Source organism: Panthera pardus, unplaced genomic scaffold (genome assembly GCF_024362965.1).
Source record: "Panthera pardus isolate Hobbes unplaced genomic scaffold, ASM2436296v1 HiC_scaffold_2, whole genome shotgun sequence".
Classification (NCBI taxonomy): domain Eukaryota; kingdom Metazoa; phylum Chordata; class Mammalia; order Carnivora; family Felidae; genus Panthera; species Panthera pardus.
The window spans coordinates 81,549,491-81,569,279 of record NW_026526765.1 but is presented as its reverse complement, the minus strand read 5'-3'; the positions used below and the strand labels follow the sequence as shown (position 1 = coordinate 81,569,279).

General features: G+C 35.8%; 2 protein-coding genes across 4 annotated transcripts in view; one reads left to right on the top strand and one right to left on the bottom strand.

The window, feature by feature from the left end:
* Positions 1–17,910, top strand: part of ARSK (arylsulfatase family member K) — a 42,546-nt gene extending 24,636 nt beyond the window's left edge. For both annotated transcript variants that reach the window (XM_019428825.2, XM_019428826.2), the window contains exons 4-8: positions 322–604; positions 3,268–3,439; positions 6,948–7,172; positions 15,046–15,270; positions 17,034–17,910. In XM_019428825.2, the coding sequence (XP_019284370.2) occupies positions 322–604; positions 3,268–3,439; positions 6,948–7,172; positions 15,046–15,270; positions 17,034–17,335 (1,207 nt within the window). In that variant the 3' untranslated portion in view covers positions 17,336–17,910. The remainder of the gene's footprint in view (positions 1–321; positions 605–3,267; positions 3,440–6,947; positions 7,173–15,045; positions 15,271–17,033) is intronic.
* SKIC3 (SKI3 subunit of superkiller complex) overlaps positions 1–19,789 on the bottom strand; it is a 162,649-nt gene that overhangs the window by 112,374 nt on the left and 30,486 nt on the right. The gene's annotated exons all lie outside the window — the stretch shown is intronic.

Genomic DNA, 19,789 nt, shown 5'->3' with positions numbered 1-19,789 from the left:
GTTGCATAACTTTGCAAATCTACTAAAAGTCAATTGTACACTTAAAATGAAAAAAAAAAAGAAAAAGTAACCCTTCTAAATAATCTATCTTAGTTTAAAGAACACACGGGTGAATATTTGCGTTTTGTCATTTTTTTTCCTGGTTTTTGTATTTGCAAGCCTCAGTAACCCTCTTAATGAGATCTAGTGTAGTGAGCCTGATTCTTTACATGACTGAGTCTAAAAGTTGTTTTCCATATTGATTTCTTATATTTATGTTTAGTCAGTTTTTTAAAATCTTTTTTAGTACCTTCTAACACACCTGTCTTTTGACCTCTTCAGCAATCGTGTTGAAGCATGGACAAGAGATGTTGCTTTCTTACTCAGACAAGAAGGCAGGCCTATGGTTAATCTTATCCCTAAAAAGACTAAAGTCAGAATAATGGAAGAAGACTGGAAGAATACAGACAGAGCAGTAAATTGGTTAAGAAAGGAAGCAAGTAATTACACTCAACCATTTGTTCTATACTTGGGATTAAATTTACCACATCCATATCCTTCACCATCGTCAGGAGAAAATTTTGGATCTTCAACATTTCACACATCTCTTTACTGGCTTAAAAAGGTAAGTACACTATTGTGTGCTCAAAAGTACAAGTTAACATTAGAAGCTGTATGTTATTGGTACCTGCCCAGGGTTTTTTTTTATTATCACTTTTAAAGAAAAATTTAAAAATTGTTTACCTTAGTAAATCAAACTTGACCAATAATTGGTTCACAAAAACCAAAGGGACAATTTTACAGAAATAAATATTAAAACTCAGGAAACTACTTCTGAGTTGATCACATTTGCATATAATTTATCTATAAAAAGAGAAACTAGGGGCATCTGGGTGGCTCAGTAGGTTAAGCGTCTGACTTCTGCTCAGGTCACAATCTTGCAGTGCATGAGTTTGAGCCCCAGTCAGGCCCTGTGCTGACAGCTGGGAGCCTGGAGCTTGCTTCAGATTCTGTGTCTCCCTCTTTCTCTCTGCCCTTCCCCCATTCACGCTCTGTCTCTGTCTCTGTCTTTCTCAAAAATAAAAATAAACATTAAAAAGAGAGAGAGAGAGAAACTAAAAGATACTGTCCTAAGAGTGCAGGCAGTCCTCACCTGCCACAGGTCAGGGTGGTAAAAGTGACCATGCAAGCTGAAACTGTACAAAGAGATCTCAATAATCAACTGAGAAAATGACTATTTTTCTAGGACTCCTAAATACATTTGTCAAAACATTAAACCTCTCTTCTTCTGGGTTAAATATATGGGGAAATGGAAAAAAAAAAAAAAAAACAGTGACACTAATGTTTAATGCACTAATGTTTAATAACTAAAAACACTAGAAACTGAGAATTAAAGTATTTTGTGTCTTTGTAAAAAGAAAAAACAAATCAGGGTTTGAACAGTGCTTGCCTGCTCATTGTATAAGAAGACATGGAGCAAGCAGCTCTACGTCTTGGCAGATTGTCATATTCCTTTCTAAACATGGATCACCTTCCAACATTTTACCCTTTGCACTTTCAATGTCATGATAAATTTCTGAGAGTTCCTTTAAGGTACAGATTTTTGCTAGTGTCACTTTCCCTAGGACACGCTCATCCTTTTTTGCAACGGCCTTCCTCCTTTATATCCACGAGTGTGTCTTGGCCAAGCTCCTCTGGCTGCACAGCTAGAGTGTATCAAATGGCAGCAGTGTCAGCATTCTCAGATTGGCTACTTTTTCTATAACTCTAATGTTTGATTCAAATCTCACGTCTAGTGTTACCACTTTTTCATTTTTGTTTTTTTTACTCTACATTTATCTTTTTTGGTAAGTCCCCTCTTTTGATTATCCATTTTTGTAAAACGTCACGTGGATTTATCGCTGGGAGGCAAGGAGGCAGCACAAGGATACACTTTGCTGAGGGTACATAACTGAAGAAAAGATATGCAGTGACCAATCACTGACAGACGCTTTTAAAAATGACCTGATTAGTCACTGACTTGATACACATCTGTAATTTACATAGTGATTTGTAGACTGAAGAGCTAGCAGTATTTGTGAAATTTTGTGCTTTATTCAGTATAATTACAGTTAATGTACTTTGGTAACTAAAATTTAAACTGTGTTGTTGAGGGACTGGTGTTCCTTAAACTGTGGTAACTGAAATCCATACACATCTGAACCATGCAAATGAGGACTACCTGTGTTATGAAACGTGTCAAGTTAAATTTAAGTTCGTACCTAATCAGGGGGTACCTGGGTGGCTTAGTCAGTTAAGAGTCCGACTCTTGATTTTGGCGTAGGTCATGATCCCAGGCTCACAGGATCAAGCCTCATGTCAGGCTTTGCACTGAGCATGGAGCCTGCTTAAGATTCTGTCTGTCCCTCTGCCCCTCCTGGCTCTCACTCTCTAAAATTAAAAAACAAAAACAAAATCTCTAATCAAAAATGCTAGGGGCACCTGGCTGGCTCAGTCAGTAGAGCATGTGACTCTTGATCTTGGTATTGTAAGTTCAAGTCCCACATTGGGTGTAGAGATTACTTAAAACTAAAATCTTTAAAAAAAAAAAAAAAAAAGGAATGTTTAGTGAACCCTGTTTCAAAGGAAACAATGTAAAATTTTTAGATACTTTATGTCTTCTGAAAAACTTGTATCTAGCTCTATCTTGAAAATTTTGTCTAGAATTAGTACTAGCCTAATGAACTGAATCAAATAACTTTTAAGTAAATTGCAAGTAGAAATTTGAGATTTTTTAGTTACATGACTAAAAAAAGAAATGTATGACTTAGGTCTATCTTTTCACCAAAACTGTAAGCATTTATATGTATTAAAAAGTTGTATTTGTTTTTAGCAAACATTTGGCTCTCTCACTCGATATTTGCATTTTTCTAGTGAACTGCTGGGAAAATGATCTAGATTCTCAGGTTGCTGATTCTGGAATTTTGAGTTGATCACACACTATGTTAAAAAGCTTGAATACTTTTTCTGGGCTAGAATAATGCCTAATATAGCTCATGTTTATTATTGTCATGTATAATTATAAAATAATTTTTATAACTGTCTCACTATATATGCAAGTATTAGTATACACCTTTTGTTGTTACTATGAATATTAACAATTTGTTCCTAATTATGTATTTGATTTACTTTTACATAACTCATAAGTATTCTCTTCTACTATCCTAAGTAATTAACTCAGTCTAGTTCACCATACATACTTGTTGGAGGAGAAGAATATTTACTACCTTGTTTTTCTCTCCTTTTTAGGTATCTTATGATGCCATCAAAATCCCCAAATGGTTGCCTCTGTCTGAAATGCACCCTGTAGATTATTACTCTTCTTATACAAAAAACTGCACTGGAAAGTTTACAGAAAAAGAAATTAAGAATATTAGGGCCTTTTATTATGCTATGTGTGCCGAGACAGATGCCATGCTTGGTAGGTGGTATATTTAATAAGCAATTAAATGAAGAAAATGTATAATATTTTTCCAATAAATTGTGATCATGCTGGTTGGTGACTTGTATGAACTTAGACAGTGTTTTATAACAGTTGCTTAGATGCTAAAAACTTAAAATTATAAAAATCTTGGCACATATAAAAATTGGATAATGTGCATTATTAATTGTGGAATAAAAAGCCTTTTCTATCTTGATTATTCATAAATTAAGAAATGCTCAGATTTTTTCATAAAGATAGGAGCATACAAGGCTAGTATCTGCTTGAAACAAAACTTTTTACCTGCTTTAAACAGGAATCAGTGTTTAACCGAACAGAGGGACCCATGTGACAGGTAATTGTAAGACAGCTTAGGTTCTAAGTGGCCCTAAGTGTTTAGTCACAGATTCTTGTGACTTCTCCCAAGCTTGTAATAACTTCAAAACAAAACCATTCTTCCCAGGCCCTTTAGAGCAAGGTTTAACTAAACCTGACATCAGTTTCCCATCAGTGTATTCTGGTCCAGAATCATATGGAGTTTCCTTCCCTAGCTCATCTCAAGACCCTACCTGGTTCCATAAGATGCCTATCAAGAAAGTGTTTTGTCTACTCATTTGTAGAGTTACTTGATGGCCATTTCTAATTTAGATTGGAGAACCCTTGGTTTAAAAAAAAAAATTATTTTTCTAACAAGTTATTTTTCATATTTTGCTATACTGTGGAGTGGAGCAGAATTGCTTTAGTGAAATGTGGGAAGCACCTCTTCTGTACAAAGTATACTTTGAGAGTGAAGGAGTGGCTGTTTCTTAAAAAGCATTCATTGGGCAAAAATAGAAAAGTATAAAACAGAAAGCAAAAAAGATATGGGTAAATTATTTATATATAGTGAGTATAATATGATTTAAAAGTCCTAAGGATCTTCCAAGTACTCAATCTTAAATGTAAATGAGATTTTAAGTAAATTTCTTTCATCCTCACATTTTCTGATGTTTGTGAATATTGACCCATTTGCACCCTGGAAATTGCTTCTTAAAGGTTGCAGCTATCCATTCATCTGTATCTACTAAGGTGAAATACTTTATATATATAATGTTGCTGCAGGGAGTGTGGGAATACCTCTTGAAGTCTCTTCAGAGAAAAAAAATGCAGCAGCAGCTCACTTCTAGTTACAAAGTTTATGGAATATGGTGTATCTTGTTAAATCCACAAAAAACACTAAGCTCTTGGGACACCTGGGTGGCTCAGTCAGTTAAGCCACCGACTCCTGATTTCGGTTCAGGTCATTATCTCACAGTTTGTGAGTTCCAGCCCTGTGTCAGGCCCTGCCCTGACAGCTCGGAGCCTACTTGAGATTCTCTCTCTTCCTCTCTCTCTGCCCCTCCCCCACATGTGCTCATACTTTCTCTCTCAAAATAAATAAATAAACTTAAAACAAAAAACACTAAGCTTTTTTTCCACCTCAGGGCCTTTATATTTGCTTTTCACCTCTGCCTGGAATGCTTTTCCATTTGTTTTAAAAAAAAAAAAATCTTTTTTTTAATGTTTATTTATTTTTGAGACAGAGAGACAGAACATGAGCAGGGGAGGGGGCAGAGAGAGAGGAGACACAGAATCCAAAGCAGGCTCCAGGTGCTGAGCTGTCAGCACAGAGCCCAATGTGGGGCTCAAATTCACGAACCTCAAGATCATGACCTAAGCCAAAGTTGGATGCTTAACCGACTGAGCCACCCAGGTGCCCCTCCATTTGTTTTTTACATGGCTGGCTATTCTCAGTCTTAAGTTCTCAGTTCAAGTATCACCTCCTCAGGGATGTCTTCCCCACCACCATATGTTAGTATACCAGCCCCACCATCCTGCTTATTCTATACCTTAGCATCCTGATTGTTTATATAATCTTTAATTATTAAGTTTATTTACTTGTTTACATCTGCTTCCCTTGAACAATGAGAGCCTCATGAGGGCCGTGACTTCAGTCTTATTCAGAATTGCAACATCCATGCCTAGCTTTGTATCCATGATGCCTGGCACATAGTAAGAACTCAGGAAACATTTACTGAATGAGGATAAACATCATTTATAACCTGTTGTTGTAACTACAGTTATATACAAGTTGTTGGGGCCTTGGAGGAGAGCAATTCAGTCTACCTGGAGGAGCAGGGAATGTTTCACCAGGAAGATAATACTTGAATTAGGTCATAAAAGAAGAATGGGAATCTGCCAAGTAGCTGGCAGGAGAAAAGGCATTCAACACAGATAAAGGCAGAGTGTATGCAAGAAAGTCTTAACTAATTATTATTAGTTCAGGGAATTCTAAGTAATTTAGGACTATAAAAGGTAAAGGCTTAGGGGTAGCTGAAGGTGCTGAGCTTGCTCGGGAATTACACAATGGAAAGTTTTGAAAAAGTTTTAAGGTGAGGTGTGACATGATCAGATATTTTAGAAAGATAGCCACCAGAGTGGTACAAGGTGGGGGGCAGGGGGATGGGGGCAAAGGAGACCAATTAGGAAGCCATTACAGTTGTCCAGTTGAAAGATCCTGATGGTCTGTATTCGGTAAATAACTCCATAGAGCAGTGGGTCTCAGTTCTGACTGGACTTCAAAATCACCTGTGGATTTTGTTTTTAATAATACAGACCCCTGTAGGCCAGATTCAGGAACTGTCAAAAGAAGGAGGATTCCTCCCTGGACTATGCCTTACTGGGATTCTCTTAATTACAATGAAGAGGAGAGGGGGCACCTGGGTGGCTCAGTCGGTTAAGCATCTGACTTTGGTTCAGGTCATGATTTCGTGGTTCGTTGAGTTTGAGTCCCACATCCGGTGAGCTTGAGCCCTGCTTCTCTTTCTCTTTCTTTCTCTCTCTTTCTCTTTCTCTCTTTCTCTTTTTCTCTTTCTCCCCCTCCCTTCCTCTGCCCCTTGTGGGATATTCTCTCTCTCTCTCTCTCTCTCTCTCTCTCTCTCTCTCTCTCTCTCAAAAAACAGTGATCTATGATTAAGAGGACACTAATAGACAGGGACTAGTCATAGGAATTTTACTGTCCAGTTATTCCCTATCCAAGAATATGCTAAGTCTGACCTGCAAATTGGGGATTTCGAGAAAGGGTAGCAGGGAGTTCTGATTTTCCACTGGGCAGAAATTGCAGAGTGGCGGTAATATCAGTCCTTTCATTGTCTGAGACATGTGCAGTGCTGACATCTAGAGTTGTTTCTCTTTTTTCATTCAAGTCACTAAGAGGGAAAAAATTGCCCAATCTCTGACAGAAACATAGAAAGCAAGCCAGCATAATCTCCAGATAAAGAATCTTATTCTATTGGTTCTATATTTTCTCCTTCCTCTCTCTAGTCTGTCAGCTGAGGAGCAGGAACATGAAACTTGGCATAACTTACTAGATGACACTCAGATGTTAAGAGTTATCCTAACAAACTCCTTCCTGCAAGTTAGGGTTGTTATAAACTTATTGTGATAAGACACAAACTAAAAGCTAATTAAGACTTGATTTGTATTGTAGGAGAAATTATTTTAGCTCTTCACCAGTTAGACCTTCTTCAGAAAACCATTGTCATATACACCTCAGACCATGGAGAACTGGCCATGGAACATCGTCAGTTTTATAAAATGAGTATGTATGAAGCTAGTGCTCATGTTCCACTGTTGATAATGGGACCAAGAATTAAGGCCAACCTACAAGTATCAAATGTGGTTTCTCTTGTGGATATTTACCCTACTATGCTTGGTAAGTAACACAATTCTGTAAATATTTATTTGTAATGATATTGGAAAATGATTAAGCAAAAATACAGGCTTTGCTGACTTGTTCATAACCTTGAGCAATTTTAAGTGAGTCAAATCCACATCTGAAAAATGAGGATAATACTCCTCAGGATCCTGTAACCTTCATACTCTACAGTTATTTTTCCCTTCAAAAGATTCACAATCAGGACATGACTATACAGTAGGCACCAAAGATATTCAGGTTCATAACTTTTAGATATGATTTGTGTATCATTTGATTCTCTACCACTACCTCTCAAAAGTATAAGCATTTCCCTTCTGGATTATTCCATCCACTTTGAAACTACTAATTTTGTTCAGTATTATAGAAAAGTCTCTTAATTCTAATGTATGCACATATTTCTCCTCAGAATCTTTAGATTGTTCTGTGCTATGTGCTTTACTAGCTTCTTAATGTCTATAAGCATAATGATAGGTCAAGAACAGCAACATTTGAATAGAGGTAGTTAACAGTTTTTGTGAAGATAACAGAACAACACCATCATCAAATTCAGAGGAAATTATATAGAACTGTTAGTCTCTTCTAATTTAGCAGAGTACGTTAAATTAAATAACATTTAAATACTGAAATTCTTCTGTTCTAAGGCACCATCAATTGCAAAAAGTACCATCTATTTATAAATAGATTTTGGTGAAAGAAAAAGATAACACAACATATGTTTAATATGTATATATCAAAATGTGAAAGAAACATATATCTGAAAAGCAAAGACAGAAGAAAAGTTCTTTTTTTCTCCTTCCTTCTGGTACAGAGTATTTCCCTTCATTTAAGTAAACGCTACTCCAGGGTCTTAAATTTCTTTACAGTTGTTTTCATCGTTTTCTTTTCTCTTTTATTTCACATCACTTCTTGTATCTGAACACCCTTCTTTGTTGTCCCTTTGTCTGGTGATATTTTTAATCTCTTCAGTTTCTTAGTTGTCATTTGCTGGCTCCCCTTTATCCCAAAGCAATTATCACACTTAGTCATATCTCTGCCACTTTCTTGCTCTATCAGTTTTCAGGCAACCCTTATTACTTGCTCATTTCTGTTTTGACAAGAAATGTATGTATGATTATGTATATTTGTGTCTGTCTTTTTATCATCTTTATAGTTTTGTGAATATGTGCTTCTTGATGGTGACATCTTTATAGTTTCCTCATCTAGTTTTCTCTCCTGCAGAGGTCTCCCCACCCCACTTCCAAATTTGCCTTCTCTGTTTTCCTGAAGTACAGTGATCAAAAGTCCAAATGATTATGAAAGGTTGGGATGATTCGTTATCAGTGTTCCCTCAACATGTTTCATAGTGATATTTGACATTTTGTTTGTCTTTTGGACTCTAGCAGTTCAATAGACCATTAAGCATAGGAAACTATCTGCAGTGAGTCTTAATCTATGCTTAGTCACTCTATCATCCAATATATTAGTTGGTTAATATGCTTTGCTTAATTCAATTTTCTTTAAACATTCTTTTACATTTGCCTACAGCACAAATTTTCTACTTTATAATTTTTGATACACCATTATTACTACCTGCCATTTCATGCATCATAGAAGTTAAAAGTCATCTGCAAGATTTCACAATGTATTTACCTAACAGATTATATAAGAAAACACTAAATAAATTTGGTTAGAATGAGGGAATTTATTACCCACTTAGAGGAACACCTGCCTATCCCTGGCTACTTTGTATTGCATGACAATAAGCATTTCCAAAACCAAACATTCCCAGAAACTCCTTGCATTCATTCCTTCCCTACTCTTCTGGAAATTATGTAAGTTCTCTCTGATTGCAAGCTTTTTCCCTACTATTTGTCAGTTAGTACAGTTTTTTAAAACTTACTGTTCTGTGTAGATTTATACTTATTTTTATCTTTTACTGATTCTTCGTGATAGACTCCTTCTGAATCACATTTCCCTACAGAATATATTTTATTAACAGCATTTAGATCATGTGTTGATTAGACCTGCCCAACTAGAGTAAAGGAAATGAAGGCAAAAATCAGTGTCTAATTCTAAAGTGGAAATTAACATCTTAAGGCTTAGCACAGTTTATAATATGTGTCATTACAAATATTTTTATTATCAAAAGGGAAAAGTTACATTTATGTGGTTGAGACAGGAAGGAGAATATCTGTGTATGTGTCTTTTTATATAAAACACTGAAACATCCTACGGACTGGATGTTAGCCAGAGATAAGGTAGAAAGAGAATGATGCATAGATGTACAGGAAGAATCTTATGTTGGAGCCAGGAAACAACATGGCAACATTAGCATTTATCTAAGATTAACCTTTTTACAAATGATAAAAGGTTAATATTTATAGAGCTCTTACAAATCTATAGGAAAAAGAGAAATACCCTACTAAAAAATTGACCAAAAGATATAAACAAACAACTCACAATAGAAGATACACAAATGGCCAAGATACTTTAAAGATTAAAACTTGGTAGAAAAATATTAAAACGAAAAGATATCAATTTTCTTTCACATATAGAGTTTGCAAAGTTTAAAAAGAATTAGAAAATCTTATTTTGGAAATAGGCCTTCTCTTATTCTGCTTTTGGGAGTATAAACTGGCACAGATTTTCTGGAGGCAATGTGGCATTATGTTCCAAATTACTCAGAGATGTGCATACTTTTTGACCTAAAAATTCCAATTTTAGAAAGTAACCTATAACTATATACAAAGATTTATCGGAGCACCTGGGTGGTTCACTTGGTTAATCAATCGACTCTTGGTTTCAGCTCAGATCATGATCTCACAGTCATGGGATCAAGCCCCACGGGGGGCTCCACTGGCAGCACAGAGCCTGCTTGGGATTCTCTCTCTCCCTCTCTCTCTGCCCCTCCTCCACTCATGTAGATGCTCTCTCTCCCAAAATAAATAAATATCAAAAAATAGTAAAATAAAATTTAAAAAATTAAAATGAAATTGGTCAGGGCTAGAAGAGTTTAAAGCTACCTCAGTGAGAATTAACTTAAAAATTAGATTTGTGGGGACAGTAAATTCTATTTCACCTCTGCTTAATAAATAATATACACAAATTGGAATAACATATCTACAAGTCACTTCTTATTTTGTGATTCTGCTAACCAATTAGGAGTTTACAATAGATACAAGACAATCTATTCTTAGAATTCGAAAAGCCCTCACTTTATTAGCTTAACCATAGCTGTATTATCTTGCATGAATCTAAATTACACCCAGAGTATGGGATTAAATTTTTAGATCAAAGCCTCAAGCCAGACATCCTCTTCCCTTCCAGTCTATTGGATCTCATAAATATCATATAAAAGTTGGTGATTCAAAAAACCTCAAATAGGATATTGAATAGGAAAAACCAGCTGGGTTTCCTGTTTTAATAAACCTACCTTACTATGAAGAGGCTGTTCAAATTTAATAGGCTACAATGCTTTTATTAAAAAGTCTGAATATACAAATAGTTTTTAAAAGGTATTTAATTACACCTGAAACTAATATTGCACTCTATGTTAACTAGCTGGAATTTAAATTAAAACTTGGAAAAACATAAAAGTTACTTTAAAAGAGTTTTTTCTTTTCTATAAAATGATATTTTATGATAAAGTGGGTATTCTTAGTGTGTTTATCTTAGTAGGTGCTTTGTGGTATACTCTCACATTATCATTTTCTAATACTGGCAGAAAAGTGCCATTTTTATGGACAAGAAGTCTTTATACTATTAAAGTTGATACCATTTCAGAGATTATTCTTTAAAAATTACTCCCCCAATATTTTCTTCTCTAATAACCTAGTACCAACATCTTTTGGCTCAGTTAGAAATGAAAGTAAATTAAAATTGTTTTAACTTTAAACTTATTTTCATGTGAATTTTTTTCTTTTAAAAGTTGATCTTTTTTGTAAAACACCTGCCTTCCTCTCATATGAAAGATAAATCCATGTTTTTTGGATTGTGAAAATATAATTATATAAAAATGCGGTTGTGTTTGAAAGAATACTTAATTGCTAAGGATTCAAACTGCAAACCCGTCCTTGTTACAAGATCTTAATGGAGGGTTGGGAGAAGCATTCTACACAGGCTTTTTTTTTTTTTTTTTTTACCTAAAAAATATTGCAAAGTTGAATAACTACAGTAAAGTAAGACTTGTGTTGTAGTCCTGAAGAATCCAGAGATCCTGGAGTCAGACTGCCTAAATTCAAATCCCTCCTTCAGTGTTGGCCTGGGGCAAGTTACTTAACATCTGTGGTCTACAGTTTTCTTATCAATAAAATGTAAATAATAGTGGGTAATGCATAGCTTAGAACAATGACTGGAACACTGTAAACAATTAGATGTTAGACATTATCATCATTAGTATTTTTTATTCTTAGGTATGCCCTCAAAAATGTACACGGTTGGCATCATTGCCATACCAGTCTAAAACTTTATCTACTCATATGGTCAGGAAGAAATATATTGGGTCGCCTGGGTGGCTCAGTTGGTTAAACATCCAACTCTTGATTTCCGCTCAGGTCATAATCTCATGGTCATGGGATCGAGCCCCTCATCCAGCTCCATGCTCAGTGCAGAGCCTGCTTGGGATTCTCTCTCTCCTCCTCTCTATGCCCCTCCTACATTCAAGTGTGTGTGCTCGCTCTCTCTCTCTCAAAATAAATAAATAAACTTAAAAAAAAAAAAGAAATATAATCTTATCTCTCTTCAGGAGACCATTATATATATACATCCAGGTCTGCATTTTTCCCCATTTATTTATTATTTTAATTTTAAGGCACTTTATTAAGAATCCTGCAGTTACTTTTAATCTTTCTTACGCTACCAAGAAAGATGAAACTTACTAAAATGTAATTAGAACGACAGATTTGCTAGAAGAAAAAAAATTACGAAAAATAGTTTTAAGCAAAGATCAAAGAGCTTTTGGAAATGCAGTTTAAACTAAAGTGCTTTTGAGGAAATCATTAATATATGAGAAGTGAATACCCAGTTTCCTGAAGCACAGAAAAGTAAATAAATATGTATTTATTAAATACGGTGGATATTTGATATGGCTTTTATTCTTCACCAGTTTACAAAGGTATATTATACTACTACTAATAGATTGGAAATAATTTGCCATTCTCTCTTTCCTGGACTCCTACAGTAGCTTCCCGATGCCTACCTACCTCCTGCTCATACCACCTTCAGTCATTTCACCACGTAGTAGTCACCGTCAGACATGTCATGCTTCTACTCAGAATCCTCTACTGGCTTCCCATTTCACACAGAGTAAAAATTCAAAATCTCTTATTGCGCTTGAGATTCTAACATATCTTCCCTCTCCTAACTCCTCTTTTACAATCTCATCCATCACTTAGACTCTGCTGCAGCCATTCAGGGCTCCTTGGTGTCTGGGGAATGAACTAAGCAGGTTCCTGCCTCAGGGTCTATACATATGCTATTCCCTCGGGGGTTGCTCTACCACCCCCATCCCCCACCCCACCCCCACCCCCAGATATCTTTAGGACTCAGCCTAGCCCTTCCTCAGGGTTTAAATGGCACCTCCTCAGAGAGGCTTCCCTGAACACACTATATAAAATAGCACCTGAACACATACTAGACATCCTTCTCTGTCTCCTTTCCTCTGCTTTCTTCTTCTTCTTCATTGCACTTAGCACCATCTGACATGTTTATTTGTCTCACCATGTTAGAAGGTAAGCTCCAGGAGAGCTAACTGCTTTGTCCTCTGTTGCTTCCTTACACCTGGAATAGCACCTAGTTTATCGAATGAATTTAAAAAATATTTAAATGCACTCTTATCTCAGTTTACTACTGACTTCTCATAAACATAGGAGACCCATGTAAATTTTCTTAGTCTTATGAGCTTCTTTAGGAGAATTCAGCCTGGAATAAATCTGAAATAAAGTATTTCTTTTTTTTTTTTTAACTTTATTTGAGAGAGAGCGAGAGCGTGCGCATGTGCACGCACGCGTGCGCACAGACACACACACACACACGCGCGCACATGCTTGCATCAGCGGAGGGGCAGAGAGAGAGAGAGAGAGAGGGAGAGAATCCCAAGCAGGCTCCACAGTCAGCACAGAACCCAATGTGGGGCTTGATCTCACGACCATGAGATCATGACCTGAGCTGAAATCAAGAGTCAGACGCTCAACCAACTGAGCCACCCAAGCACCCCTGAAACAAGGTATTTCTAAGTATCAAAGGTTATTAAAATGCTGAATGCAGGGACTTCATGGGCCTAGGTATATGCCAATTGGTCCTTGCTTTCCAATCATCTTCCAAGTCCTCTTCTGTTGCCTCCCAACGGCTGCCATGCAGACCAGCCTGACCCAGCCTGTTCCCTCAATACTTGGGTTCCTTATGGTAAGACCTCACAGTAGTAGCCTACTGTCTTGTAGCTCAAGTGAGTTTTATCTCAGGCTGTTCCTTTGTCTCATGCACATCCTCTTTAATGTCTTTGTTCCTTTTGTTTTTAACCAGTTATCTCTGATCTTTCTTTCTCTTTCTTTTTCTTTCTTTCTTCCTCAAAAAAATCCATAATTATGATTGGTTGGCAGAAGATTGGTACTTATAAAATGCCCCTCCCAAGGAAATGGAGGATACAGATTTTTAAATTACGTCATATGTAAAACATGCACCTTCAGAAAATTTATAGAGGTTTTTGTCTACTTCCTTATTCTCCTTTAATTAACCTATTTTTCCTCAAATACTTACAGTCAAGTTAATTTTCCTATTCAATTTTGCTTAACTCCTAGAATTGCTGATAAATTACTTCCTATTTTTTATTGAATATATTTAATTATACCTAAAAACCATGGAACATGGAAACTAGAAAAGGGGTGGAGAGGCAAGCACAAATCATTTTGGAACTGTCCCAAGTACCCAGCCATAATTAATGGTAATTTTTCTATAGGAAAAAGACAGTTTGAGTTCCAAATACCTTAAGAGAAAGAGAGACACACAGAGCATGAGTGAGGGAGGGGCAGAGAGAGAATGAGACACAGAATCTGAAGAAGGCTCCAGGCTCTGAGCTGTCAGCACAGAGCCCAACATGGGGCTCAAACTCACCGACTATGAGATCATGACCTGAACCAAAGTCGGACGCTCAACTGACTGAGCCACCCAGATGCCCGAAAAAGACTTCTTTTTAAATTAGACATCTCTCATGCCTTATATATTTATATTTGATAAGGGAAAAATAAATTATTTTTTTCCTAAATCAGTATAATCCAGGATTTCCAACATATGTTCTGCAAAATACTAGCCCCTGAAGATGCTACATGAGAGTAAAATATTATGTCATCAAATAACTTTGAGACACATGGCATACCACTATTAAAGGTTTATGAGATACATCAGCAATACATTTACATCTACAAAAAATTTACCTATTTGATTTTAATCCTTGTTTGTAAACATGTATGACTACTAAGCCCCTTTTTCATATAGGTCTTATTAATATCTGGTAGAACAAATGTGAGAAGCAACTGTGAGCATTTATCATTCAGAAATAAATGACTGATTAAATAATATCTGTTGAGGATTTCCTATCAGGCACTGTTCTCAGAATTTTACATAAGTATCACATTTACACCTAATATAAGTCTTTGAAGTACGGGTGTGATTATTATTCCCCTTTTACAAATGAGGAGATTGAGTTTTGGAGTGGTTAATATGCCCAAGGTCACATGGGTAGTGAAGTAAGCATTTACTTCAAATAGACCTACGCAGTCTATTTACAAAATCCATATATGGTCTTTTGTCTCTGCAACCTTTGATGATATCATATGTGAATGTTTCAACTAATAAAAGAATAAGTTATTTTAAAATATTGTGTTATTTTGTTACATAGATATTGCTGGAGTTCCTCTGCCTCAGAACCTGAGTGGATACTCGTTGTTGCCATTATCATCAGAAACGTTTAAGAATGAACATGAATTCAGAAACCTACATCCACCCTGGATTCTAAGTGAATTCCATGGATGCAATGTGAATGCTTCCACCTACATGCTTCGGACTAACCAGTGGAAGTATATAGCATACTCTGATGGTACTTCAGTATTGCCTCAACTCTTTGGTAAATCTGTTGATATGTTTTTGTAAGTGTGGTATTGTATGTAATGAGTTGACCTATACAGTGTTGTTCAAGAGATCTAGTAATCTTTAGTTAAATGCATAAATCTCTGCTGCTTTTTGTGGCAGGACACTCTACAAATGGTTGCCCATTTGAGGTGAAGCTTCTTTGTAAGTCATCTGAATTCCACAGCAAGTGCCCTAAAACTTCTGATCTGAGTTTCAAGATTGAAACCACTGTTTTCTCTGATCAAGGTGTCTTCTCATATTCATGCTTATCTGTCTCAAACAGTGGTCATCACCCTCTCATTATACCATGGTTTCAGCTATTCTGGAGAAATAACCCTTATATGTTGTGGAGCCTGACATTCTACATCTATCATTTAATGTTTGCCTCAACTCTACAAGATGACACCATTATCCTTATTTTGTAGAGAAGACTAGGGGTTAAATGGACTCAGATACCAATGAAAAATTTCATAGCTAAGTGGCAGGGCTGGGATTTTAACCCAGGTCTAAGTTTCAACATCCATGCTCCTTCCAGTCCACAAAGATGCCTGCTAGCTTCACTACTCTATGAATTAATCTTAAAACAACATTATTAAATTTAGGCTTTACTCACCCTTCGCCCCCTTTTCACACAAAATACACCATTATTAATATTCTTTTCTCCCTAAGTTTCCTTTCCAGTTACAAATGTCAAAATTATTAATTCCAAATAATTCTTCAGGGACCAAACTGATTGGCCTATGCCTCTCCCCATAACTGTAAGAGCAGGAGATTCTCGGCTTCAAAAGGAAGTCCTTAAATTTTTATCCTGATGAGTCTTGGGCATGTCTTGCTCATTCATTGGCCATGTTCTGCAAAAAGCAGATGTAACAGTCAAAGGATCAGTGAGTGAGCCTGCCTTTCCTATATTCTCTAGGGTTTATTGACTGCTTTCCCTGACCAAAGAGGTGTCATCTGAAGTCACCTAACAAAGTCACAAATGTCATTAGGGCTCTTCTGGCAAATGCACTCAAATAGGCCCAGAGAGGTTTTTTCCTCAACATGTAATGTTCATTTATTATCTCAAGTAAATTGTCATAAGATCGTTGACTTGGTATTTTTCCAATTAGATCGGCATCCCAGTTTTGTCTTCCTTTTACCTAGGTAAAAAGGATGTTTGTGTTCTGAAAATATTTATCATTATTTTCTTCATGGTAGCAGTTAAGATACATTCGTATTTCCATGGCTATTTGCTCAGTGGACAGTATTGACAAATCTAACTTTCAAAACTCGGAGCACAAGAGATGCTAAAATATATAGAAAACTAGGAGTAAGTGAAGTTGGGAAAAATAGGCCTTGACCATATAAAGAATTCTTATATCTGGCAAGTTTGGGACTGTTGAAATGGGACAATATAAGCATTATTATTATTTTTTTCTATGTATGTCAAAGTAAGCAAGGCATGAAAACCAGGAAGAATTAGGGCTAAGCCAGCTTACTAGTGATAAGAGTTTGACTTATTTCTGCCATCCAGGAATGGATAAGAAAAAAATTGGGACAGTAGGATGGTGGTAGGAAGATAATCTGGACATGCATTTAGAGGAGTGTTTAACTTTTGGTATATTATTTTACCATTAATACTATCTTTCATCTTATACTAAAATGAACTGAAAATAAAAATAAATTCAAATACATTATCTGTCATAGAGTAATGACATTCTAAAAAATGTTTCTGTAGCAGATAAATATTTTGACCGGTATTTAATTTTTTTCTTTCAGATCTTTCCTCGGATCCAGATGAACTAACAAATATTGCTACAAAATTTCCAGAGATTACTTATTCTTTGGATCAAAAGCTTCGTTCCATTATCAACTACCCTAAGGTTTCTGCTTCTGTCCACCAATACAACAAAGAACAGTTTCTCAAGTGGAGACTAAGTGTAGGGCAAAACTATTCAAATGTTATAGGGAACCTCAGGTGGCATCAGGACTGGCTGAAAAAACCAAGGAAGTATGAAAGTGCAATTGATCAGTGGCTTAACACCCACTCTAATCCCAAAAAAAATCTGAACAAAAGTTAGAAAATAATGTTCTAGAGCAACATACGGAGATATGCTAAGAGGTCGTGATTAATTTTTATGTTTGTTCTAATACTTACTGATTTTTGGTTACTTTTAAAGAATGTATTCTATTTTAGGGGCACCTGGGTGGCTCAGTCGGCGAAGCGTCCGACTTTGGCTCAGGTCGTGATCTCGCGATCTGTGGGTTCAAGCCCCACATCAAGGCTCTGTGCTGACAGCTTGGAGCCTGGAGCCTGCTTCGGATTCTGTGTCTCCCTCTCTCTCCCCTCCCCCTCTCATGTGCGTGCTCTCTCTCTCTCTCTCTCTCTCTCTCTCTCAAAATAAATAAACATTAAAAAAAATTAAGAATGCATTCTATTTTAAAATAAAATACTAACCATTATAGAATTATATATTTTCAAAAATGATTACTATCCAGACCTCATTCTTAACAACTTTTAACAACTTAATGGAGGTATTAAAAAGATGGAAGCAAGTAGTATAATATAAAGTTATGTTCCTGTGAATAATATGGAATATAGAGTATCTTAACAATTAGAATTACTTACAAACCATTAAATAGTTATCTATGAGTATCTGATGGTGTCTGATGAGTTATTTGTATCTGATGGGACATAGACCATTTAGATGTATGTGGTGGGAGTATTTAGAGTATGTGGTGGGACACAGATCTTGGATATGGCTGACTTTATTACTGTTAGTTTGTTTTTAATAGGTAATATATACACAAGGTAAAAGTTTTAAAAGGCACAAAAGAGTTAACAATGAGCATGAAGTCTCCCTCCTTTCCCAGGTCCCCTTCCTGGGGCAACTACTGTAACCATCTTCCTAAGTATCCTTTTAGAGACATACCATACATCTATAAACAAACTTTGTATTTTTCCCCCCACACATAAAGTAGCTTACTATACAAAATGTTCTTCATATTGCTCTGTTTTTTTTCTCTCCCATTTAAAAATACCTAAAAGTGAAATTGCTGGGGCAGGATTGTATCTAGCAAAATTACAGCAAATTACCCCTAAAGAAGTTGTACCCATTAAAATTCTCACCAGCAATGCACTTCCTCACATCCTTTGCCAACCTGATAAAAATATATATTATTTTTAATTTTTTAAATTATGAGTAAGATCATGTTTTCATATATTTCATAGCCATTTGAATTTCCTTTACTGTACTGTGATCTTTCTATTTCTATTCTTTGCCTATTTTTCAATTGGTTATTGGTCTTTTTTATTTTAGGCATGCTTTTAGATATTAGCTTCTTGTAAGAGAAGCTGCAAATTTTTTTTTTTATTTTTGTAATTTGTCTTTTGATGGAGTTCTGGTGTTTTTTACTTGTGGAAATTGGTATTTTCAACCTGTGGAAATTGGTATTTTCATGCAATCAAATTTATGAATCTTTGCTTTTATGGCTTTGGGATTTTATGTCATACATATTCTGAATGGTATTCTCCACTTTCCCCATTTACCTTCTTTTAGAGTTTTATTTTTTGACCTTAGATCTGCACCCCATCTGGAATGTCTTCCATAGTAGAGATCTAACTTTAGTTTGTTGTTTAAGATGGCAACCCAAATGACCTGTTATTGAGTAAACTAACATTTGTCCCATTAGTTAAAAAAATGCCACTTCATTATATAACACCTTTTATTGAAATCATCTTTTTCTCTATTGATTTGAAATGCCATTTTATCATATTCCAAAGTCTCATTTATATTTGTGTCCTTTCAGAACATTTTTTATCTTCCAGTCGACTACTTTGTTTACTAATGTGGTAGTCAATATCTGGCCAAACTAGTCCTTTTCCAACACTTTTTCAGTTTCCCTGGATACTCTTGCTAACTTATGCTTCCCACACAAATTTAGAATAAGTTTGTCCAATTCAAAAGTGAAAAATCTTTTTAGTCTTTTTATGAAATCATATTAAATTTGTCACCTAGTTTAGAGAGAACTGACCTCTTTATAATCCTCAGTTACTTTAAAGACTATAGCACACTTTTCCCTTTCTTCAAGGCTTCTTTGCTCTCTCTCATAATATGCAAGCGTTCTTCATGTGGATCGATTTTTTTCAGAGATTTTTAGAAAAGTAGGAACTTTTAAAAAAAAATACTGCCTAGGCCCCACCCCACACCGATAGAATTAGAATTCTAGGGAAGGCACCTGGGCACTGTTTTATTCTTATTGTTCTGTGAAGCTCTCCAGCTGATGATCCTGAAGTGTAGGCAGAGATGAATTTATTCCTAGTTGCTTCATCATTTGTTGGTGGTATGCTATTTTAAGTGGACCTTTCTTCCATTATCTTTTCTAACTGGTTGTTTATGTATACAAATTCTATTTCTATATATTTATTTTATGCCAAAAATATGATATTTTTTGGTACCAATAGTTTTTCAATTGGTATCTTATTTTTTTTCAGTTAAAAAGCTGATCTGCAAATAATAATTTTACCTAACTTC